The sequence below is a fragment of the Bactrocera neohumeralis genome, chromosome 5, assembly GCF_024586455.1.
Source record: "Bactrocera neohumeralis isolate Rockhampton chromosome 5, APGP_CSIRO_Bneo_wtdbg2-racon-allhic-juicebox.fasta_v2, whole genome shotgun sequence".
Taxonomy (NCBI): domain Eukaryota; kingdom Metazoa; phylum Arthropoda; class Insecta; order Diptera; family Tephritidae; genus Bactrocera; species Bactrocera neohumeralis.
Window position 1 is genome coordinate 78,946,584 of NC_065922.1, and position 26,979 is coordinate 78,973,562.

Below are 26,979 nucleotides of genomic sequence, written 5' to 3' on the forward strand. Positions count from 1 at the left end.
ATACACATTTACACACATTAATTAAAAAATTATATTGTATATATACTCTCATTTAAAGCAATTCCTTTTATGTTCACATATAAACACCCAAAGCGTTTTCAGAACTCTTCGTTTAATTTTGTAAGTGGCATTTATCACTGAATACAGCAGCTCACTTATAAATATTACATAGAAGAAATATGCATTTTTTCGTAATACTAATAAAGCGTTTTAATTTTATTCCTTCATTTATAATACATATTGTTCGCTCTCGATGCTCTTCTGTAGTTATGTGACTATGGGTATTGACTTAGGTAACCTCGCAGCATTGAGAACCTTTAGGGTATTGCGTGCACTTAAAACAGTAGCCATCGTGCCAGGTAAATAAAAATATTTACTTTCTTTTCCAATAGGCTATATCTGGGAAATCTATATGTTTACCATTCTATTCAATTCATATTCTACTCTTAATATACTTATTTTCTTAGGCTTGAAGACTATTGTTGGTGCTGTCATCGAATCTGTAAAAAATTTGCGTGATGTGATAATTTTAACAATGTTCTCGCTGTCAGTATTTGCTCTGATGGGGCTACAAATTTACATGGGTGTTCTAACACAGAAGTGCATTAAAAAATTTCCCTTGGATGGTTCATGGGGAAATTTGACTGATGAAAACTGGGACTACCATAATCGCAATAGTTCGAATTGGTATTCAGAGGATGATGGTTATTCCTTCCCCCTTTGTGGGAACATATCTGGTGCTGGGTGAGTTAATACCTTCGATAAAATATGCATAAAATATGCATATATACATAGCTAAATAAATATAGTGGTATACATTTATTCTATAAATATTTTTAAACATTTATTCATATGCAGGCAATGTAGTGATGAGTACGTTTGTCTGCAAGGCTTTGGTCCTAATCCAAATTATGGATACACCAGTTTCGATTCATTCGGTTGGGCTTTCCTCTCGGCGTTCCGTCTAATGACACAGGACTTTTGGGAAGATTTGTACCAGCTCGTTCTTAGAGCGGCTGGTCCCTGGCACATGCTGTTTTTTATAGTCATCATCTTCCTAGGTTCATTCTATCTTGTGAATTTGATTTTGGCCATTGTTGCCATGTCTTATGACGAATTACAAAAGAAGGCCGAAGAAGAAGAGGCTGCCGAAGAGGAGGCGATTCGTGTAAGTAGTACCATGCATGCGAGTAAATATATTCAATTTTAATTTGGCACCGAGCGGCCAGGCTCGAGCAGGCCGATTAGAGTGGAAATATTTACTCAACCCATTGAATGTTGAGTGGTTTGTTTTGCCTTTGTTATAACTACTGTACAAACTTTATTTTCTTCGGAAGATTTTATAAATGTATGTATTAACTTTTATTGTGATATAATATCAATTATTATATATTACATTGTTAGTATGAGATGAGTTTCTTCATATAACAGCATTTGCGATATATGATAATTATTACAACCCCACGTGAACACATTCAATTCTACGATACTGAAAGAATCCGATTAAATTACGAAACAAACTAACGAGTACCTTAGTTTTCTGAAAAAAAAGATAATGTGCATGTGCGAAAGGTATTTATTATTCGGACAATCGAAAGGTTTCTTCAACTTCGTCCAATGAACAATGTTTGATGGCTTTGGTGGCTTTAATTTTTATTTGCATAGCACGCAGTTTGAAATATTCAAACGCACCTGAGGCTTAACCCTTCAACCTCAATTAATATATCCTTGTAGGAAGCAGAAGAAGCGGCGGCAGCAAAAGCTGCCAAGTTGGAAGAACGAGCAAATGCAGCAGCACAAGCAGCGGCAGATGCAGCTGAAGCGGCCGAAGCAGCCTTGCATCCGGAACTGGCGAAAAGTCCCACATATTCGTGTATTAGCTATGAGCTCTTTGTTGGTGCCGAGAAAGGGAATGATGACAACAATAAGGAGAAAATGTCGATTCGCAGCGTTGAAGTTGTATCGGAGTCGGTGAGCGTTATTCAAAGACAACCAGCACCTACCACAGCACCCGCTACTAAAGTCAGAAAAGTAAGCACGGTAAGTATATTACAGCTGGCTGATCTGCTTAAAATGTATTTATTTTTGCTTTTCTTTCCGCCTTGCCAACTTTTATTTTATATAAATTATTCGAAATTTTATTATAAAATATCCAGATATTTTTTATTGTATATTATATTATTTTGTAGTTTAATAATTTCTAACGCTGTACAAAAATTCGAATCAATCACCCTTAGATGTAAATTCGATTATATTTTGTTAAAATAACTAGTATCATTTCCTTATATAAATTTATATAATTATTAACGGATTGCATGTACAATGCTTGCTTGAATGCTTTTTTTTGTTTTGTTTTTTTTAAAGTTATATTGTACTTTTCAAATGACGAGAATAGAGTATCTATATAATTCAGTGGCAAGTTAGATTACTGATGAGGAGATGGATGCAAGATCAGTGGGTTTTTAACTGTATTCTGAAAAATTGTTCATATGTTTAGTAGTACAATAGCGATGTTGAACGCGGTGTTCGAAATATTTCTCCACTCATTGGTCTAATTATGTTCTTAAAGGTAAATACAAACTTAGAAATCTGAAAGATTATACTGCAAAAATGTAACTTAATCTTACACACAGTTACGTAATTCCAGCCCTAGCTATTGATTAAACAATACTGTATAAAATCTCATGAACTATTTGTGCAATTGCAGCCCATTGAATTCTAGTAACCGTCCTTCAAGTTTATGTATTTAGCTTGAAAGAGTTTTTTATACCTTGAAGGCCCAATTTAGCAAATTTTTCCGATATTTTCATTTGTCCTTGATTTAAATATTGTAAAGTGAAAGAGTGACATGGAATGTAAAGTAGTGTTATAAGAGTAGTAGGCTTTGTTGTTCTCATATTTCGCCCGCTTTCATGAATTTGGTTGAAATCGGTCGATTAGTTCCTAACATACATATAAATTCAACTACAAGCGGCTAGTGTTTGTTCAGCCAAATTTAACGCTTCTGAAGTGCATGAGTGACATAAAGTTATATAATTAGGTGGTGATTATTGTTATAATGAGGTTTTCCCCTGTATGTGAAAGTGCGGCAAGCACTTGTCCTCAGTTGTAGTTAATATAGCTTTAATGATTTGTGAGATAGGTACATTAACCTATTGACAAGTTAGACATACATATATACATATGTATTTACATATATCTATATATATGTATGTTTATATCATATATACTTATCATGCATAGAAATTATTTTAAGCTTTATGGATACAAATAATAAAAAGGTTATGGTATGTACGCAATTGAAATGCTTTATTATTGACTATAAATGTAGCCAGTTTAGTGCCTACACATGTTGCTGTTAATATCAGCTTACGCCTACAACATAGTAAATCTACTAAATACCAAAATTTAGTTTGAAACCCTTTCTTCCTAAATGTAATTATTTATGTTTAAACTTAACGCTTTTAAATCTTACCCGTATAATACTGATAATATAAACGTTTTGTTACCCTTTAATTTGCCTTTCCCCGAATTGCTGTATTTTTTATCTGATTAATGATTGGAAATAATGCCACTATAATGCTAAATAGCTTCGATTCTTAGCGCTATCATATTTTATGCATTTTTGGGTCAAAATATTTCTCATATCACAAAGCTGTAATAAGTTCTACAAATTTTAAATGGTTTTTAAAAACTGCAAAGCTTTCATTATAATTTTTTTGAATAAAAATTAAATGAATTTTGGTCCATCATTATTGAAGGTAGGTGTAAATCTTGTTGTATAAAAATAATTTTATAATATACCTATAACTTATTCAATATCAAATATCTTTGCCCGATTGGGACACTTCTGATACATAACTATATATTTAAATATTATATTTATAACAATTATGCACTAACAAACCCGACCCTTCTCATTCTCCCATTGTTTTATACATTCATGCTCGCAGTTTTGATATTTGTAATTAAAAGAAAAAACAGGGACCGTAACAGTTATGAGGAAATGGGCAAAAAATCATGTTTAATAATTATTTTTCAGTTTTAATTTTTATTTTTCGCTTGCAAAATAAGTTATTTCATAATTTTTAATACTCTCCCGTTATTACTTTCAATTCGAAAAGACTAAATAAAAGCTTGCTATTCAACTCTTATTATTCTGTGAGCAATAAATAAAATATTATGAAATAACTCTTATTTTGTAAGCGAAAAATAAAAATCAAAATAAAATGATTACTTTGTGAGGAAAAAAATAAAAATCATATTTTAAAAGTTTTTGACATATTTGTGTACTCCTTCTTCAATATTTCTAAAATAATATAATAATTTGTATTTGCACATTAATATGCTTAGTGTAATAACATCCAAACATTTATGATCATATATTTTTACTCGCGAAGAATATATAGTATGTTTAAATGCATTGTTATTTAATTTTCTCATATAGAAAATATACATACATATGTACATAACTTTAGTTGATTATTTTTTCACTAAAATTAACCTTGGTTTTGTTTCTCCTTATATCAATGTATATTAAATCTGTTATACTAAAAGCATAGTACACAAAATATATATACAATTTTAAATATAATTTACTTCAAATTTTTCCTACATAAATTTAATGCACCTAAAATGACCAAATCTTAGATTGATATGTATCCAAGAAAACACGGAAATAATATGAAATAGTTTGAATATACAATTTTTTATTTACTTATATTTTTCTATTTCTTCTTCTATATACTTTTATTTGTTACAAAACATAGACATCCTTATCCTTACCTGGTTCACCGTTTAACATACGCAGGGGATCACGTAGTTCACATAAGGTAAGCGCTATTAATCAACTCCACCCCCGCGGCTAAAGAATACGGGGCATACATAAAAATAAACATAAGCACCTGATCATTCTCGTAATAATATTCCTGAACGCACCGTACGAATACTAAGCCATATATTTTAAGTTAGACGCACGAACTGAATCAAAAATTCAAAGTTTTAGTCAATGTCGATATAATTTAAACCTGATACAAAATAAAAACTTTTCTAAAAGAAATAAAATCATTACATGTATGTAATATGTGAAATATCTTTGTATACGAACTGATGTATTATCTTTTAGTAATAATTGTTTATCTGTAACCATATTTGTACTGTTTGATGCCCATGTTATTCATGTGATTTTCATAACACTCCCATATCAATCATATACATATTTACCGCAAGAAATTAATAGACCAATCAATATAAAAATAAATAACAGCTCTTGGTAAACTTACTGGCTGTCTCTCCATGTTTATTATAATTAGTTTTGTACTGACACTGCTTAAAATGTTTTATGATGATTTTTATCTTTATTTTTTAACTAGTTTAACCTTTTTTAGGTTTCGCATTTAATTTTTTCATAATCATTGTTTCAAAGAGTTGTTTTTTTCAACTTTTTCTTACAAATTTAAATATGTACATATTATAGAAAAAAACCTAGGTAAAATAAATTAAACTTATTCATGATTCGTGCATGTATTTCATTTTTAACTATTAGTACACAATTCGAAATGGGCGAGGTCGTTTCGGTATTCCTGGGAGTGATCGAAAACCCCTTGTACTGTCAACATATCAGGATGCGCAACAGCATTTGCCATATGCCGATGATTCGAACGCAGTAACACCGATGTCCGAAGAGAATGGCGCTATTATTGTGCCGGTATATTATGGCAATTTAGGTTAGTAATATTAATATATTTATATCAAATTAAAATTTCTCAAGCCTTAATTAATAGTGTTAATAGTCTATGAAATATTTTCTTGAATTGTCATTCAATTTATGGAAGTAAAATATTCCAGGTTCTAGACATTCATCATATACCTCGCATCAATCACGAATCTCGTATACATCACATGGCGATCTGTTAGGGGGTATGGTGGCTATGGGTGTCAGCACGATGACTAAAGAAAGTAAACTAAGAAGCCGTAATACGCGTAACCAGTCAGCAGGTGCATCAAATGGCACTAGTTATGTCGATACAAATCACAAGGAATTACACCGAGACTTTGTAATTACGTTGATTAAATATATATGAATATTGAAATAATGTGTATCCCTATATATTGTATATACATATATTTAATTTGTTTGAATTTTTTCTCTCACTCGTCGTTTCAGGAAATGGGCCTTGAATGTACCGACGAAACCGGAAAGATAAAACATCACGACAATCCTTTTATAGAGCCCGTCCAAAACCAAACAGTCGTCGACATGAAAGGTCATATTATATACATATATTTTCCTTTTCTTATAATCAAATATTTAACTCAAATTGCAGATGTGATGGTTTTAAATGATATCATAGAGCAAGCCGCTGGTCGGCATAGTCGTGCTAGTGACCGTGGTGGTAAGACAATAACTTCAAAAACATGATATTTTTTATTTTGATATTTTTTTTTTGAATTAATAGTTTGATGATAATATTGTTTTATTTTCAAAAGGCATACATACCTACGCTTAAATTCATTTAATTGTAAATACAAAACATTTTTGTTATAAAGAAGTAAATTTTAAATAATGTGTTGTATGTATGTATGTTTATATGTGTGTGTTTTCGTGTGCGTTTTCCATTATACTGTTTTCTACTGATTGGACTGTTATGTAAATATCCTCCATATATCCACAGCAGTTTATTTGGACAATTTATTTTAGATATCTTTGCAAATGTACAAATTTATTTTTATGCTGCCAAAATATTCTATACTAAAATAAATTGTCTAATTGCGTATGCTTGTATTAGTTTACATATATAAATATATATGTACATATACATATTCAATTGATATACATTTTTATCAAGATGATTTAACTTAAAATAATTGTTTGCCTATTTTCCACCATTATAATTAATGTCACACTAATTTCAAGTGACAGGAATCTTTTAATATTCAGTCCAACACTGTCGCCTGCCTATAACAAAATGTACATACAATAAATATAATATAATTTGCAATTGCTTTGGAAATGCCATTGGCATGCTTCTTTCGAACTCCTTTAATTTACTACTGGTTTCAATTACTTATACATACCTGGTAATGCTGCAATTGATTTGAATATATTATCCAAAAAGTACGAGAGTGCTAGTATAATGACAACTGTTACCAGATGTTTGTAATGGATTTCATCATACAAACACATGTTTTGTAAGAAAAGCGGTAATCGTTTTTTCTATCTTTAACATTCTTGCATATGACGTTTAACTTCTGCATTTTTGTTATAAAATGAAGTATATAAGTCTCAGAAAATATATGTATGTATGTATAATAAATAATTATAACAATATTGCAGATAAAGGGATCCAAATCAAAGTTAATTGTTTTTCATAAATTTCATTCTAATAAAATATTGATTCTCTCGTAACATAATATACAACCTATTTGTCATTTCCATTCATTAAGATTTATATATTTTATTTAAGTAACATTTTTATATACATAATATACATTATGGAATCCTTCTATAAACTATATGACTTCTTTGACTCGTCTATTTTACTTGCTACGGTGATGCTGAAAGCAATTTAAATATTTTGAGACACAAAATTTTTAAGCTAATCACATTATTTTCGTAGTTGAAAACAAATTAAAGAATGATAGCGCATACTTATGTACTTGAAATAAATGAAACGATTTTTACCAATAAAAATTTTTTGCTTTTAACTTTTTATGCAAACACTTTAAATTAAATGTGGAAAAATGTTAGAATTAATTTTTTTAAATGTTGAATTTAATTTTTACACTACACTTACATATAAGGTAAATAAAAATGTTCGTTTTCTGAAAATTATATATTTTAATTTAGATTTAGTTTGATGTAGTTTGGTTAGTTTCCTAGCTGCATGATCGATAGTGATGTAAGATGTGTACTATTTCTTTATAGCCTATTTAAATCTATGCTCCGAATTTCGATAGCTTAAGTATTCTACCACGCATGAGTTTATATTTATTTGAACACGTAACTAGTTGAGAATATTTTCGTAGTAATTTCAACAAATAATATAAAATTTCTCAATTAAAAATATTAGTTTTTCACTTACAAAGATTTTCTATCACATATGTATTTATATTATCACAACAACAGCAGAAGCTTTTTGTTGCATTAAGGAAATAATTAATATATTTTTAAACTTTTAGTTATCCATCTAAGTGGTTTAGTTTTGAAATTTGTATGCTTTTATTAGTTTTCTTGTATTTAAGATCGTCTTAAAATTAATTGGAAAAATAATTATAAATAAGTTTCAGTTCTTTAACAAAAAAAGCGGAAAGTAAAATGTCATTAAAGTTATATTTATCTTAATGAGACGATTTTTGATAACGATTTCAAAAAACGTTTTTTCAAATATTTAGTCAATGAGCAATACAACATGGAAATTACAAAAATATAATATATGTATGTCTGTATGTAAAGAGTCGCTCACAATTACTGTCATTAAAACTTAACTCCTTTATACAATATGAAGTAATCGAACGGACTTAATTTTACTAATCTTGCATACAACATGTCTAAATTATATCTATACATACATACATGTATATATTACCAAGACTTTTTAAACTTTTCCATTTTTATGAGTTTCCAATTAGTTTAAATGGTAGACAACATTAAACTTAAACTGAGCAAAAACGTTTAACGTTTTATATTACGCACATTTTGCTATTCAATATTGTTTTGAAACAATTTAATAGATGGCTTCATCGAAATATTCAACGATCAAAAGAAATATAAATGATACATAATTGATTACAAATGCTAAAAATGACACCTAAAATCGACGAAGTCAAAGCTGGTCAAAATTGACTAATCTGAAACTTTATGGTTCAGTCTCTGTTTACTATTTTCCAACAGAGGACGATGATGAAGATGGTCCCACATTCAAGGACAAAGCTCTAGAGGCCATACTTAGAGGAATTGACATTTTTTGTGTGTGGGATTGTTGCTGGGTATGGCTAAAATTTCAAGAATGGGTTTCGCTCATCGTCTTTGATCCATTCGTTGAGCTTTTCATTACATTGTGTATCGTTGTAAACACAATGTTCATGGCAATGGACCACCATGATATGAATAAGGAGATGGAAAAAATTTTGAAAAGCGGCAATTATGTAAGTTTAAATAATATAATATTTAATCTTGTTTTTGACATTACTTACATTGCAAATCAAGTAACATAAAGCCAAAGAGTTCTATCCTTACGATTGACTGCAATGATAAAATACTAATTTACGTTACAGTTCTTCACTGCGACTTTCGCAATCGAGGCCACTATGAAACTAATGGCTATGAGCCCGAAATATTACTTTCAAGAAGGCTGGAATATATTCGATTTTATTATTGTGGCACTTTCCCTTCTTGAACTTGGTCTGGAAGGAGTTCAAGGTCTTTCTGTTTTGAGATCTTTTCGCTTGGTAAGAATTATTGTCAAATACATATATTAAATACAAGTATATATACTATATATAAACATTTCATATAATTATATAAATAGTTATTTATAAATATTTGCCAAATTTGTCAAAACCTTTAGATCAATATGTAGTATATTATATACATATATATAGCTAAAATAATCTAATATTATAACGAAAATATAATAGATATGAGATAATGAAATTTTAAAACGTAGTAAAATATTTATAGTTTAAATAAAGTACAAAGTCTTTGTATCTTTAACTATTCTACAAATGCCTTGTAAAAATTGAGTATTGAATTGAGGCATAATCATAGTTACGACTTGCACTCTATTATACTAAATACTATAAACTTTTTTGGACACTGTAAACAATAAAATACATAACAAAATTTCACTACAATACAAAACTATGATAATGCACTCATTTATTTAATTTTTGCATTTAACTATAATGTATTCCATAAATTGCAGTTGAGAGTCTTTAAATTAGCCAAATCGTGGCCAACGTTAAATTTACTTATATCCATCATGGGCCGTACCGTTGGTGCCCTAGGCAACTTAACATTCGTTCTGTGTATCATTATCTTCATATTTGCTGTAATGGGAATGCAATTATTTGGCAAAAACTATACAGGTATTAGGAGCGTGACTAAATTATCAAGCAAAAAGGAATCGCTTACGTTAAATTTTAAATTGCAGTTCTTTAATAACAATATTGCAATTCACTTTTTTGCTAATTTACCTAACAGTTTTTATATGTACAAACGTGCGTTTAATATTTTCTTTTAATCACTTTTTACTCAAGTAATAAAATATAGAGTAATCAAAAAAGTTAAGAATGTCTTAAACATTAACATTTCTACCATTAACTACTTTAATATTTAAGCTTGAGCACGTTTTTTAGCTTACACAAGAAGTGAAGAACCCGCTTGAACGATTTTACTTGCTTTATTCAAGCCGCATTTTTAATACTAATTTTTTCTAAAAAGTTATACCAAAAAATTGGGGAAAGAAAACAATCAAATAGTGCAGCAATACATGCATATACTTATGTAAAATGTATCTACATATTATAAAACTGTTATTCCGGTAGTTGTTTAAATTTCATAAATTTCCATTAACACATATGTTATTTGAGATATAACATACCATACATAGTATTAGCCAAATCCTTGGATATATTTTAGAAGCTATAAAATCAGGTTTCTTTCTTATAGCATAAAATGGTATCTCAATTTTTTTTTTGTACGTTCAGTTTTTATTGCAGCTATACCATATACTATATTGATTCGAACAATATACATTATTTGGAGTTTGTTACTTTGATTATTGATAATAATCTGTACTAAATTTCGTGATAATATCTTGGCAAATAAAAATTAACTTGATTTTGATCGGTCAATGTATATGGCAGCTTTTCGCTATAGTAGTCTGAACTTAACAATATAGCTGGTTGGCAGCTGACCTATATATATGTATATACATACATATACATATGTAGACAGGCAACGTGCCAGGCCTGTATTTAAGTGACTCTCTTGCCTCGACATGATGAGATTTGGAAGTCACAAGGTAACTTCAGGGAAAGCTGGCTAGCAGCTGGCTTTATTTCACTAAAGGAAGCTGCGTGCCTGTGCCTGGCCAGTGTTTAGGTGACTCTCGCGCATCGATGTGATGTAATATGAATCTGAACAAGTCAATAATCCATGCCAAAGTGAGATATCCTAGTCAAATGAGAAAGTTTTTCATGTAAGCACTTGATTCCGATCGCTAAGTTTGTATGACAGCTCTATGCTATAATGGGCCGATCTGAACAATAGACATCATGCTGATCATTTATGCATATATAGATACATTTTATAGATTTTCCGACCTTTCCTTCTGAGTGTTAAAAACTTCGTGGCCAACTTAATATACCCTCCAAAGCATAAAGATATTGCGAAAAAATTCGACATTCATTATTCGACGATTCAGTTTAAATTTAGTCATGTGAATATGCACACTTAGTATGTGCCTTTATCCAAACAACAACACAACAAACTATCTGTTCTTAAGTATACATAGGTACATCGTCTCAAGGTATAAATATGCATATGTTTGTATGTAAAAAACATAATCATTGACATATAATCTTTATTAATATTTTAGGACAATTATTGTATTTAACTTAAAAATTTAACTAAATCATTTATACAATACTGTATGCGTTAGTTTATTGTATTACCATTATCACAGAACAACACTTTAAGAAATAAGTAATTGAACAGTTTATTAATAATCATTCTATTATTCCAATATATTTTTCCTGATGCTTTGCCCGGCTTACTAATAAAATTCATGCTATATTTTATCATGAAACCTCTTCGGCACATTTTTCATCAACAAATAATTGCACAATTCATCGCATAAAACACATTGGGAATGTATGGCTTGTGATTTATATCAAATCTATTTGAATATATATCCCATATGTGAAATCGAAATTAATATTCTCGAAATACCAGCTACGAGTTTTTAAACTTGCTAAATCGTGGCCTACATTAAATTTGCTAATTTCAATTATGGGTCGTACTATGGGTGCATTGGGTAACTTAACATTTGTCCTTTGCATTATCATCTTCATCTTTGCCGTAATGGGAATGCAACTATTCGGAAAGAACTATACGGGTAAGTAGATAAAAGTTAGGTGGAGATTTTCGTTGTGGGAATTGTCGTAGCACATATGTATGCACAATCAAAATCATCTTATTTTTTCCATTAAATGGTAAACATTTCCATTTCCATTTTCGTTTTAAATATGTACATATATATTTTTATATCTACAATGTGATTCATACTTTTTCGCATTTCTATATAATCATATACTCACATTTTTTTAATTTTGTTACACATAAGTGTATACACATACTTATACTTACTTATATTTGAAAGCAAAATAAGGTAATTTATACAAAATCACCAACTTAATTCCATGTGGAGTTTTACATAATGCTTGTTGCACTCTTTATTATGTTTACCAAATCTATTTCTTCCTTCGCATTTTACGAGCTTCATTATTTGTACAATAATTACATAGTATTTTTAGATGTTTGCAATATAATTTGTGTATAATGCAAATAATTCTTTTTTTACCATAGACAATCAGGATCGATTCCCAGATGGTGATTTGCCTCGTTGGAATTTCACAGATTTCATGCATTCGTTTATGATTGTATTTCGAGTATTATGTGGTGAGTGGATCGAGTCCATGTGGGATTGCATGTACGTTGGAGATGTATCCTGTATTCCGTTCTTTTTGGCCACAGTCGTGATTGGAAACCTAGTCGTACGTATAAAAGGAAGACCTATTGTGACTTCTTATTGAAACAAATATACCTAATATAATTAAGTTAATAACAGTAATTGATTTCAATGTATTTTCTATATCTTTAACAGGTGCTTAATCTTTTCTTAGCTTTGCTTTTGTCTAATTTTGGTTCATCTAGTCTCTCAGCGCCCACGGCAGACAATGATACAAACAAAATAGTTGAGGCGTTTAACAGAATATCTCGTTTCAAAGCATGGATAAAGCGTAATTTTGCCAATTGTTTCAATTATATTCGTAACAAGTTGACAAATCAAATTAGTGATCAACCATCAGGTGAGAGGATCAACCAGATCAGTTGGATTTGGAGCGAAGGTTTTTATCCACATGTTTTCTTCTACTTCTTGTTATATAGAAATGTATTCGTAAACAGAAGTAACGATTAGATGAATTATAAGAAATGTATATCCGAATTAACAGTTAAAACGTTATTAAAGGCCTATAGTATAAACTCTAGACAATTATAAATAAATGTGCATAAAATGACTATGGTTGCCCTTATCTTTATTACATATCGTACATAATCATATTCTCCAGAGTTGCATACATAGGTAACTTACGTAGAGTGAAGTAATTTTGATTTAGAATATAACGGCCATATAATTTAAATAAATATTTTCTCTATTATGTTCATCATGTATACACATAATTCTTAAACATTTCATAACGCAAATTATCTAATGATTGCAAATGTTCAGAAAAAAACTAAACTGCGGTTTTACTGTAGCTCCCCTTGTTTGTTGAAAATCAATATTAGCTTGTATTAACGTGTTTTCGTTGTATATAATGGGTGAATGCGTGAATAAAGTTGCTTTGATATCGAAGATGATTTATATTTATGTTCGGATGAAATTATATTAATTTCTAAAAATCATAAATATCTAAAAATAAGATTTTACAAAAAAAAATATCTAAACATTTCTCTGAATATTCCCCAATTATTTTTGTTTTTATAACTAGCATAGTAATAGTGATTGTATTTGAAAGTATACTCCTTGCGTAATCGATTGATCGGAACTCTTAACAAAGACCTAACAGTTTAAGTTTATGAATATATAAAAGTAAATTCAATATGGCTAAAATTAGTTGCAATAATGTTTTAGGTTAGTCTGGATTTACTCGTACTTTATTAAATTATTTATGAAATTGAAAGTAAAACAGTGGATTTTACCCTTCTTATAATTGTTTTATTTTATAAATAATTTTAATGTTTAAAAATTCCCTTAATATTATAATACGAAAGCACAACAGCATACTTCTTTTTTGTACCTCATTGTAGTAACAGTACAAAAATAAGTTGATTATACAATTTCATATATTTTAACTTGCCAAAAAACTTTATTTGCATCCTATTAGTTTAAGTTGCTTTTTAAATAGTACTACATTATATGTATTAAATACTAACATATATAAATGTATGAGATCTATGCACATACATTTTACGTTATATTAACAAATATACAATACATATAGAGAATATCATTTAGTATTATTTATGGTTACTTATTGCACACAAACATCTACATTCCTACATTTGCAGGGCTTAATAAGTTGTATACTAATATAGATCAATCATTGACATAGTATTCAAAATTTATTAATTCTTTTTTCTCTGGACATATAAATGCAATTAAAAATCAAATAATTCGATCTTTCGCGCCTCATCATCATAAAATGAATTGCTATCCAAACGCAAAAATTAAAATGTGTTGTCTATATTCACATTTCGATAATCAATTGAATATACTTACATTCATATGTATGTATGTAACATCACAATACTGCAATCCATGATGCGCATCTCACTGTTCATATATCGCTGATCGATCGCTTAATGGCATGTCAACATTTTTACACAAATTTGTATTAAAATTGATTTACTTAAATTGAACGATTGAAAATTCTGAATGGATGCGAAGGCAAAGGGGTATGTCGTTGTATATCTACAGAACATGGGGATAACGAATTGGAGCTTGGTCAGGATGAAATTATAGCCGATGGTATTATCAAGAAAGGGATCAAAGAGCAAAACCAGTTAGAAGTAGCAATTGGTGATGGTATGGAATTCACTATACATGGCGATATGAAAAACAACAAGACGAAGAAGTCCAAATATCTGAATAACGCAACGGTAATATGCCACATTGTAGAATAATATATGTATATAATACTCACTTTGTTCGATTTCATGCAGATGATTGGCAACTCAATTAACCACCAAGATAATAGACTGGAACATGAGCTAAACCATAGAGGTTTGTCCCTACAGGACGACGACACTGCCAGCATAAACTCATATGGTAGCCATAAAAATAGACCATTCAAAGATGAAAGCCACAAAGGTAGTGCAGAAACTATGGAAGGTGAAGAAAAACGAGATGCCAGCAAAGAAGACCTTGGTCTTGATGAAGAACTTGACGAAGATGGAGAATGTGAAGAAGGTCCACTTGACGGAGATATTATAATACAAGCAAATGAAACAGATATATTGGACGAGTACCCAGCAGACTGCTGTCCTGATTCATACTACAAAAAGTTTCCAATATTAGCTGGCGATGAGGACTCGCCTTTTTGGCAAGGATGGGGCAATTTACGACTGAAAACGTTTCAATTAATTGAAAATAAATATTTTGAAACAGCTGTTATCACTATGATATTGATGAGTAGCTTAGCTTTGGTAAGTTTATTTCAAATTCAATTAATTTATATATATTAATTATTTAATCTAGTCAATACACTCATGTATATACATATTTATTGATGGTCTTTTTTATTTTTGTATAAATTTGATAACACATTATGGTATATTACCGTGTGTCTATGTTTTGCTGTATTATCTATCTCTATTTTTCAATTTATTGAATAAATTTATCTCATTCAGGCTTTAGAGGATGTCCACCTTCCACAAAGACCCATACTGCAGGATATACTTTATTATATGGACAGAATTTTTACGGTTATATTTTTCTTAGAAATGTTAATCAAATGGTTAGCTCTTGGCTTCAAGGTTTACTTCACAAACGCATGGTGTTGGCTTGATTTCGTCATCGTTATGGTAAGTAAACCCGTTATCCAATAATTTTTTCAAATAATTTTGAATATTTGGACTCAAATATATGTATGTATATCACATATAAATACTTACAAGTGAAATTAGTACGTGCGAAACAAATATACATTTGCTTACCAAAATACAGAAAAACTGTTACTGAAAACTGTTTTTTCAATGACGGACAAATATTTCTATACTGAATACACGAACAGAAAATTAACATAATATTTACAAGTATAAAAATAATTTAATTCATTTAAAATTTCTTATGTTAGTTGTGCTTTTACAATAGTTTCTTTTGAATCCATATTTATTTCTGTTGAAGTTTTTAGCATTACAATTTTTGTATAACATTATTTAAACTCTTGAATTAATTAAAATCCCAATAGACCATCGTTTAAAAAATGTGTAAATAGATAATAATATAAGGAAATTCCGTTTTGATTTATATTTAACGATATGTTAAGAGTAAATTAAATGTGCTTCTTCCTTCACTTTCACCTGTCTGATGCATTGTTAAAATGCGCGGTATATTAGCTTTCCCTCATCAATTTGGCCGCGGTTTGGTCCGGAGCCGACGATGTCCCGGCATTCCGTTCTATGCGAACTTTACGTGCACTTCGACCGCTACGTGCGGTATCCCGGTGGGAGGGTATGAAAGTAAGTAGTTGCTGAGTAAGCATTCCAAACAGTGCTTTCGTACTACGCCTAATTGAGTGTTGTGATGCAACAGTTTCTTCTACGTGTTCAACTCTAACTTAAACTAACTTACATGCTATTCTTCAAAACTTATATATTTATGTTGTTGTGTAATAACCATTAATAAATCTACGAATGTTACCATATTTTTCGTACAAGTTAAATATGTTTAACCAATATTCGCAATTGCGTAAACGATTTAACACTTTACTCAATTTAAAATGTAGGGAGTACATACATATGTATGTATCTATTTGTGTATTTTCTTCATGCCCTGGCATATAGTTTTTGATATATAAATATGAAGGGTTTCATATTACTTACATTAATATATACATATTTCCAAAATAAGATCAGGAAATTATTTTTGTTCTTGCTGCCACAGTTTGGAGAAACTTATGTTTTGTACATAAAATTTTCTTTGAAAGAAAAGTTGCAACTAATTTGTGAGAAATTTTTCTCAAATATTGTATTCTCAAAAAATAGCTACAAATAATTATCTTTTGTAAACAATGGACTAGACTAACTTTATACTAATTGTATTGTACCTGTAAATGCTCTGTGTCACTATCACGTCAATTGTATAGTATCTGGGCTTTTGTTGTATATGTTTGTGTTAAATATTCGGCCATAGTCGAAATTCATACTTTCCTGTTTCCAATCACATAACGTGCTCAAGACATCATTTAATATTTTCAGTTATATTGTTAGCTAACTTAACTACTTCACACATTTAAAATTAACTTCTATTTTTTGGTGTTGTTATATAACTTTGAGTGTGAAACATGAAAATATAAAAGGTAAAACACGTTCATACAATATTTATGAAATTATTGCAATTAGAAAAAAATTACATCCTAAATTTTTGTACAGTTATGTATTAAATGCCTACTATCTAATCTGCTTAAATTATATCCATATGTATAAGCTTAGAAAAAAGAAGGAAATCCTTTTAGCGCGTTGTAGTTGAATTTGGACAATAAGAGTGTATGCCATTTTGACGCGATCCCCTGTTAAAAGCATACTGATTCACATAGATAGTCACTTCTGCTTGTCTCTGGATACCACTTAAAAGAAAACATTTTCGCACTGTTATCAAATATGAAATAGATATAGAATTAGATAAGTTATCAAATATAATAGACTTAGATGAAACGATAGATTTAGATATGTCATAGTTCCCGAGATGCCTTAGTGTTCCTAATTTTTACATATCATTTATTCTAAGCCAAAACGAAAATTCTCTTAAAGTATGTGGTTTCTTATATATAGTATACCTATAGATGCAAGATAGATACTAGTTGTAATAAAGTAAAACCACTGACGGATATATTTAAATAAAATGTAAAGCTCATATTGTAAACGCATTATTCAATATATCGATTAATAGAAGTGACTGCCCAAATAAGCATCGTCTATTTAATCCTTGCTTCATTTATCATTGTTTGCTACTACATTAACAATAACCGAAGCAAAGACATCATGCAAACTAAACTACTTTTAAGTAAATCAAATCCACTGTATTATAGTTCAAAAGTCATAGAAACTTTCGAAACTTTTATTTCACTTTCTCCCTATAAGCGAAGTATCTTTGTACGCCATGTATAAATTTAACCCTGAAAAAAGGTGTACTTAATATTTAATTCCCATTTGTAACCGATTTGATTTTTATATAATATATGTAAATATTTTCAAAAGCACAAACACTTCTTTGCCTACGCAGTGGTGGCAGTGTTTTACTTAAAATAAAATTTTTACAAAATACGAAGTTACTTTACTCTCAGAATCGCTTGGTCTTGGCTTCTTTTGTGACTTATTCCATCGACAATTCTTATATTAATATAATATATACACTAAATCACTTCTCCATTGAGTCTGGCAGCAAAGTTAGAGCAATAATTTGTCAGAATTTCGGCAAGCCAACCTAGTTCCCTATACCGCTCCGCTCGGTGCTCCACAATAGACAAATGCAATATAATTTCATTTGTACATATTTGCATAAACGTGCACAGATTCTTTATATTTGTGCTTGCTTTGAAAACCACGGAAACATATTAGTTCTTGTGTCGAAATTGATAATCTACTCCTACCTAAACATGTAAATAAAAAAGTAGTCACAACAGGAATTACAACTTCAATAACCTCTCCCATAGCAACACGTCTTAAAAATTCGTAATTTGTGTTTGGCCATTGTGGAGCTTAACAACAGTTTCTGTAAAATAATCGATACAACAGCTGGAATTAAAATATGAGCTTTTTGAAACCGTTAGGCAAATACAATTATAAAACTCAAAGATATTATAAAATTATATGTGTAAGTATATCCAATCAATTAACAGACTAAGCACAAAGGCATCACGGAAATCGCTGATTTTAATAGGAAATTCGCAGTGTTTTTGATTTGACAGGAGTGTTGAGGAGTTACATCATGAATAGTTGTTACATGTTCTATAATTATATAAAACATAATTCTCATACTTTTTTCACATGACTTGATGTTCGTCTTGTGAATATGTAACAATATCCAAAATTAAAAAGTCATAGCTATAAGAAACATACATTCGTAAGAATTATTTTATTTTAAACATATTTCTTAGGCATAATAAATGTTTATTGATGAATTCTGAAAAGAGTTAAATTATGTGACATCTCTATTGTATTTATATTTATTTTTTGCAGTTTCCTTCCTTTCCTTTCATATTGTTCTGTTCACTTTATTTAATTTTATTTGGTATTGTTTTATGAAACAATAACTTTTCAGATTCAGTTGACGTTTGAAATGACAGTTCGATAAATACCAAATTCAAAAACACTAAGCCAAGAAGAAGAGTAATCCCTCTTCAGATTATCAATATATACGAAAATCACAATGTCACAAGCCACAGAATTTATAATGAAAAAATAATCCCTTTAAAACACATACAACTTCCGTTACTTGTATTGAATAGAATATTTGTTTATAATGACTTTCGAAAAACCGGTACTAGGTGTCGCTTATCAACTTCGTTGCTTCACTTGCTGGAGCTGGTGGTATTCAAGCCTTCAAGACTATGCGAACGTTAAGAGCACTGAGACCACTACGTGCCATGTCCCGAATGCAGGGCATGAGGGTACGTACTTTCATAAACATATTCTCTCGTTAATGCAATCGTTATATTCGTTTAACAGCAGTGAAAACCAAAATGCATCATAATATGTCAAATTTCATTCAAAACAAAAAATGCATCATTAACGTTAGTTGAATTATTCATTATATAATCAATTAACTATTCTACTAATTGTTGGATTGGTATGATTTTAGTTATCAATTTATAGTAAAATATTAGATAAGTAGTGATTTGTTCGAGAACAATATTTGTTGAATATACTTTTCCCTTAGTTTATTAACAATTTTCACACTTCATCTAATTCAAATACAATGTAAAAATTCACATTTGAAACAAATACTTATATAAAATATATTACTGCACATTCCAAGTCAAGTAATTATATTAATTATTTTACTTCACATACATAAAATCAGAACACCCGTGCGCGTACGCGCGTGAAATCAGCATATTCAAAATATGCACCATACATATACATATACTACATATTTTTAAGGGTGTTTTAAAGCCTTAGAGAGAAAATATGCACGTTTCAATACAAAAGATATTGTTTGAAACACGAACATCACATATGTACATACATGTAACTTTAACAACCCATTATTTAATAAATTGTTTTTATTCTTCCTTCGGTTTTTTTTTATTTATTTCATATTTTCATGATTGTTTGTTGAGATATAATAAATCTGCAGTATTATGCATTGAAATTGAATTTGTTAAATTTATGTTATTATATTATATATCGTTATTGAATTCTCTACAGATCAGTATAGTCATTTTATTTTGCAATTTGATTTTTTCTACTTACATCCCGTACATTATTAATTGAAACAAATTAATTGTGGATAGTAGTTATTTATATTTTGATAAAAGGTTTTTTTTGTTGATTAACTGTCCTTCTTGCTTGAGGTAAATAAATATGTGTGTCTAATTTAGCTTTTCCAAATAAAATTTTACTGTGTCAAATTGTGAGCATGTAGATATTTTTATCATTACTATATACATACATATGTGTTTATTATGTTGCTGCACCTAACTGGATTCAGTTTATATGAACAATAATCATTGATTCCAATAAGTAATGCATATTGCTGCAGTAAACGCATTCAAAATCAATACTGTTGTCATGGTTGCTTTGAAATAATTACTCACATACTATTTATTGTTTATAAAACTAACTCTAATTAAAAAATTTGTTTAAATTTATTCTCCTATCGTGTTTTCTCATAACAATTTTAAAACCAAACTTCCATTTGCACTCAATATTTTTATATCAAAATTTGACGATTGGATACAATCATCAAACTAAATTTCTCTCATATGTTGTGCGCTGAAAAATTTGTTGACATCTCATTGTTTTTATTGCTAACATCACTTTATTGAAATGCGATCATCGACGAAAACATAACTGGCTTTGTTGCTGCCATCATTTCGAACCCACAGGTCGTCGTGAATGCATTGGTTCAAGCTATACCGTCCATCTTTAATGTGCTATTGGTGTGTCTAATATTTTGGCTAATTTTTGCCATAATGGGTGTACAGCTTTTTGCTGGAAAATATTTTAAGGTACGTTGAAATCTTATCAAAAAAAAAACAAAAACAACAGTAACAAATTGTTATTAAAAATTGCCACACACATGTTTTATTAAATCGCCTTAGTGGTAATACAAGTATATCCACTCAGTTGATTTACAACAACATACAAAATATGGCTTTTATAAGTGCTTTATCAAAGCCTAAAGTATGATCAGTAACCAATAATGCTAAAACCAAATTCGATCAGAATATTTGATCAGAAATATTTGTACCAATGAAAAAGTGAACTAATTTAGAGCGTATCTTTATATCTATTTTTCGTAAATAGTTGGATATTTCAAGTAAGAAAAGAACCGTGAGGCGTGTTTCTTATTGCCGCGTTAATTTCTAACACATTTATTCACACTCAAATATAGATTTTCTTTATTGTGATAAAAAACAGACACATATAGAAGGCAATATTATTTAACGCGGTTTAAAAATATTCAGATTTTCTACAAATTTGAAGGGATATTAACCCCACCAAATTAAAACCGTTTAGATAAAACTCAACGTTTATAGTGCGTAATGTCAAAATTTATCTAATCGTAGCCATTTTTCCCACTCAAACTTAACACATAATAATCGTAGTTAAATGTCTCTCCAATATTAAGACATACATTTACATACATATATACGTGACATGGTACAGAGGACTTTTTATAATTGATTGAGAAACTAACTTTGGCAATAACTAGTAATAGTTATATAAATGCATACAAAAAATATAGATATTTTATGTACATAACCTGATAAATATTTACTATATACTTGTAGAATAAATATTGTAAACAGTTAGCTTTATAGCCATAAGTAGCTAAAAATATTAAAGTTAATTCACTGTGAAATGTCCTATTACATATTTTATTTAATGAAATAGGTATTTCGAAATGCTGTAATACATATATGAATTAAACGTGAACTCTATCCGTAAAAGTCTATTTGTTAAAATTAAAATACAAATAAGCTTATATAAAAATGTCATATTGTACAGTAATTTACGTTTTCTTTATTATAAAATATTTACATTAATTATTTCTATTTATTATCATTGCTAATTACTGCTCGTCTTCTCAGTGCGAAGATCAAAATGGTACTAAGCTAAGTCATGAAATTATACCAAACCGCAATGCCTGCGAGAGTGAAAACTACACATGGGTAAATTCAGCTATGAATTTTGATCATGTAGGTAATGCGTATCTGTGCCTTTTCCAAGTGGCCACGTTTAAAGGCTGGATACCAATCATGAATGATGCAATTGATTCACGCGAGGTAATTCAAAACTGTTCCGGTTCAATAAATAATTATATTTATATACATATACATATACATATATGCATCGACTTATTGAACATTTCTGAACAGTATATAATACTAACGTAAAAAATTTTCTTTTTTCTTTCCCGTTCACATATACAAAAATAAACAACCCTATAAATACAACAAATTACGTTACACTGTTCTCCCGTCATAATTGCACGTCCGAACTACACCTACAACGTAAATGAAATTAATCAAACACCAATAACAAAAAAATTATAATTATTACATTTATCAACACAAATAAAAATATATCAACACCACCACCAATTCCAACCTAAATACACATGGATTAAATGATTATAACCATTAACGTCCAATAGGTGGGCAAGCAACCAATCCGTGAAACCAATATCTACATGTATTTATATTTCGTATTCTTCATTATATTTGGATCATTTTTCACTCTCAATCTGTTCATTGGTGTTATCATTGATAATTTTAACGAGCAAAAGAAAAAAGCAGGTGGATCATTAGAAATGTTCATGACAGAAGATCAGAAAAAGTACTATAATGCTATGAAAAAGATGGGCTCTAAAAAACCATTAAAAGCCATTCCTAGACCGAGGGTAAGGCTTATATCTTTTTATCACAAAACAACAATACAATAATCGATCAATAAATATAAAAAATGATTATTAATTATTTACTTAAATCTGTGCCAATTGTTAATACTTTTTTCTAAGTTTCGCGATTTATTACATTATAAGTTTCCTCTTTTTATGCGCGTGTAAACCAATCAGTACGTCCTCATTTGAAATACTGATGACGTAATTAAATAAAATCAATGAGGGCCCAGCTATATATCTAGCAATATTTTAAATCATCAGCATCCATGGCAACGGATGTATGAGCGCGTGCATTATCCGCGTTGAGTGGTCGAATTGTATAGTCAAGCAAAACTATTCATCAGGAGTTATGCCATTCTTCCACTGTTATTTAAAAAAGTTGCTTTAGTATGTTAACACTTGGTATAATCCATACACATGCCAAAACGCAAACTAAGTTCCATGTTCGGTAGTCTGTCCTTAAACATTTTTATATCTGCCGATACATAAATCTACCAAAATTGATTACCTATAGATTTTCTTTACATATTAAAAACTTATTTTATTTGTATGAATTTGCATGAACTGCAAATTCAGGTCTTTTTATAAAAGGGTGCAAGCATGAGAACAAATATATATGTATCTACTTATCTATCATAGTAGATAGATACAGATGTACAATGCATTCTACTTTGCGACACATACTCGATTGCATGTTTTTGGGAAATTTTTCAACACCTATAAATATCGATTGCAATTTATTCAAATGCATTTTAATAACCCTACTATTAACTACGAGTGAACTTAATGAAATAATTGATTAAGAACTTTTAAAATTAATTAAATACACAGTTTAATCATAATCACTGTTAGTTGTCCTTTCTCTAGATAATTTTAAATGCAAATATATGCACGTTTCTTTTTATAGATACAGTACAATAAAAAATTATCACTCTTATTAAAGATTGCCAATCTTTTTCAAAATACCATACTCAATAATTATTTGTGACCTACATACATATAACTAACCACAATTCGGTTGTATTGAATAATTAATAAAATTTCATTTCGGAAATTTTAGAAAATTACCAATAATACAGTACAGAAATGCGTAATAAAAAGAATTGCCATTGAAACTTATTATTTTTTTTTATAAAAGTCGTACCAAATTCTTGAGAAAAAAGTTGCTTTTGGCACAGATCAACAATAATAATTTAAATAATATAAATGATGATTAATTTGTAACACTGGCATGTTATCGTAGCCTTTATAATAATAATAAAAAAGAAGCTAACAATAGCTTACATGTACCAAAATAGCAAAATTGAAGTATTCCCAAGTAATTTTGAATTCACGGTTTTAATATTTCTCTTTCTTCTCTTACAGTGGCGTCCACAAGCAATAGTATTTGAAATAGTTACAGATAAAAAATTCGATATAATAATTATGTTATTTATTGGCCTAAATATGTTTACCATGACACTCGATCGATACGATGCGTCCGAAACATATAATGCTGTCCTAGACTATTTAAATGCGATATTCGTAGTTATTTTCAGTTCCGAATGTCTATTAAAAATATTCGCATTACGGTATCACTATTTTATAGAGCCGTGGAATTTATTTGATGTAGTAGTTGTCATTTTATCCATCTTAGGTAAGTAAAAGCCAAAAGTCCTTTTGTCTGGTAATTTTGCAATTATCGTTTAAATATGCGTTATATGTGTAAATTTGTAATTTGTTGTTGTTCAATATTAAAAATTTTAACCGTAAAATCCCACAATTGTAAATTCTAAATTTTTAAATAAAACCAACCGTGCTATGAATTGTTCGCAATCCGTATATGTGTATACGTATAAATATTTTTGTTCGAATTAAAATATGGCTTACATTATTCTTTTTCTAATTATTCATTCGCGTGTTTTAAAAATGTTTAATATACTCATATTATCCAGACGTCCTATTTTACTGAAAGCTATATGTTGTGCTTTGGTATTTCTCTTGGTTTTTTAACCAATAGATTTGCTTATTTATTTTTTTGGAATTTTTATGATACTATCCAAAAACATCAAATTATGTACAACTCCATTTTGTTTTTATTTTTAGTTTCTATTGGTGTCGTATAAAGGCTTCCCCTTTCTATTCACATGTACATATGTATATATGTATGTATGTGATTTTTGTTTTTATTTATTGTTGTACATACATATATTAGTTTTAATAATCATTAAGGGGTTCAAAGCCGTGTTATTTATCATATTTCTATTGTGTTTTTGCTGCACTGTTATAACTTTAAATATTTTGTATTACATATAAAGAGATTTATTTAAATTAAACTCTGAGGATAGTATGTAAAGAAAAGAAATTATATCTTACTAATGAAATAATTGCAGATTAATTTAAATCTATTATGGTAAAATAGTTCAAGAAATACCACAAGGCACTCGTTGCACTTTGCAACTACATATGTTACTTAATATAAAACTATAAAAAAGCGGTAAATAGCGCGACTATTGAATTCCATGATTATGTTGCTGTATAACATAACATTTTGTTTGTATTTTATATTGACTTCCATGAGGTTATGTTCTTATATTATATTTCTTTGCGTATATCTAATACCACGAATCTATCGAATAAACTTGGTAAAATTGTGAAACATTGTGTTCTGTACTTTAAAACATATAAATTAATTTATTTTTAAATTTAGATGATTTCAATATAAGTATGCTTGAGTAAAAGATTTAGTATTTTTTACAAATACAATATTTTCTTTATTTGATGTACAGAACTTTCTGGATTTAATTACAGATTATCTTTTTTTATTGCTTCATTCGAAAAAAGAACTTCTTTTAAGTTCGTGGTTTGGAATAGAAATCTATTTTTTCTTTGTTGAAATGCTTTGAAAGTTTTTTATTCATACTTATTTGAAATATTATACAAAAGCACAAACGATTACTTGCTTGGTTTTTATTTATACACTTTCTTAAATTAAAGGCTTAAATTGCCGGAATAAAACGGCAACTCATCAAAAATATGATAACAATATATAGCAAAAATGTAAAAGTCCTAAATTTAATGGAATTTACTTCTACAGAAGATGGCTTAAAATATGCTTTACTACATAATTAACCAAAAAGAGTCTTTTTCATAAAAATTTGGCTTGAAATACAACTAATGTATTTAGACATTTGTAATACGGGTGTGCTATTTATGGAAAAGATACTTTTTTCTACTATGAAATAGCACATATAACTTTCGTTAGGATCCAAATTCGTTACTGTTAAGATAGGCTTCATAAGTATATTTCTTCAGCTTTGAGTAAAAAACAGTTTACAGTACTTATTAGTAATAATGAATACACCTTTTCAATTTAATTTAGCAATACATTATTATGCCTTCACATATTAATTGGCTTCTATATTGTGATTAGAACCTTTTTATTTGCAAGCTTCAAAAGCGTTACAACTTAAACTATCTGCTTGATGCCCTATATCATACATATGTATAGATTTACGATTTCAAATATCCAATATATCTGCGGCTTTGCGCCCTTTTCAATTTGATAAATTAAATCGTCAACTCTAAATTATTTTTAGCTTAAAGCTTTACTTTAATAACAGATAAGCTTATGTAATATGTGAAAGTTTGCGGCCAGGTATTATGGTCGTTTCTAGCAGTAATATTATGCTCTCAGGAAAAAATTTAATAGTAAAGCATATAAAAAATTAATGGAAAGGAATCAATGAATTTAAGGTGATATCAAATAGCGAAATATATTAATATACGTAGCCCTGAACCAGAATATCCCCTGAATGTATATGAGCGAGTCAGTTCTCTCAATTTAATGGCTGTGATT

General features: G+C 29.2%; 1 protein-coding gene across 50 annotated transcripts in view; it reads left to right on the plus strand.

The window, feature by feature from the left end:
- Nucleotides 1–26,979, plus strand: part of LOC126759732 (sodium channel protein para) — a 50,394-nt gene that overhangs the window by 13,169 nt on the left and 10,246 nt on the right. For 9 of the 50 annotated variants that reach the window (XM_050474769.1, XM_050474813.1, XM_050474781.1 and 6 more), the window contains 22 exons: nt 268–359; nt 468–744; nt 859–1,168; nt 1,735–2,040; nt 4,770–4,832; nt 5,546–5,726; nt 5,848–6,056; nt 6,167–6,266; nt 6,327–6,395; nt 8,870–9,147; nt 9,277–9,450; nt 11,960–12,122; nt 12,593–12,780; nt 12,891–13,134; nt 14,769–14,950; nt 15,014–15,496; nt 15,701–15,874; nt 19,558–19,680; nt 21,121–21,243; nt 22,330–22,524; nt 22,896–23,141; nt 24,507–24,777. In XM_050474769.1, the coding sequence (XP_050330726.1) occupies nt 268–359; nt 468–744; nt 859–1,168; nt 1,735–2,040; nt 4,770–4,832; nt 5,546–5,726; nt 5,848–6,056; nt 6,167–6,266; nt 6,327–6,395; nt 8,870–9,147; nt 9,277–9,450; nt 11,960–12,122; nt 12,593–12,780; nt 12,891–13,134; nt 14,769–14,950; nt 15,014–15,496; nt 15,701–15,874; nt 19,558–19,680; nt 21,121–21,243; nt 22,330–22,524; nt 22,896–23,141; nt 24,507–24,777 (4,451 nt within the window). Of the gene's footprint in view, nt 1–267; nt 360–467; nt 745–858; nt 1,169–1,734; nt 2,041–4,769; nt 4,833–5,545; nt 5,727–5,847; nt 6,057–6,166; nt 6,267–6,326; nt 6,396–8,869; nt 9,148–9,276; nt 9,451–9,926; nt 10,090–11,959; nt 12,123–12,592; nt 12,781–12,890; nt 13,135–14,738; nt 14,951–15,013; nt 15,497–15,700; nt 15,875–19,557; nt 19,681–21,120; nt 21,244–22,329; nt 22,525–22,895; nt 23,142–24,506; nt 24,778–26,979 lie in introns of all 50 variants that reach the window. The other 41 variants (XM_050474792.1, XM_050474802.1, XM_050474819.1 and 38 more) reach the window with 29 other exon arrangements.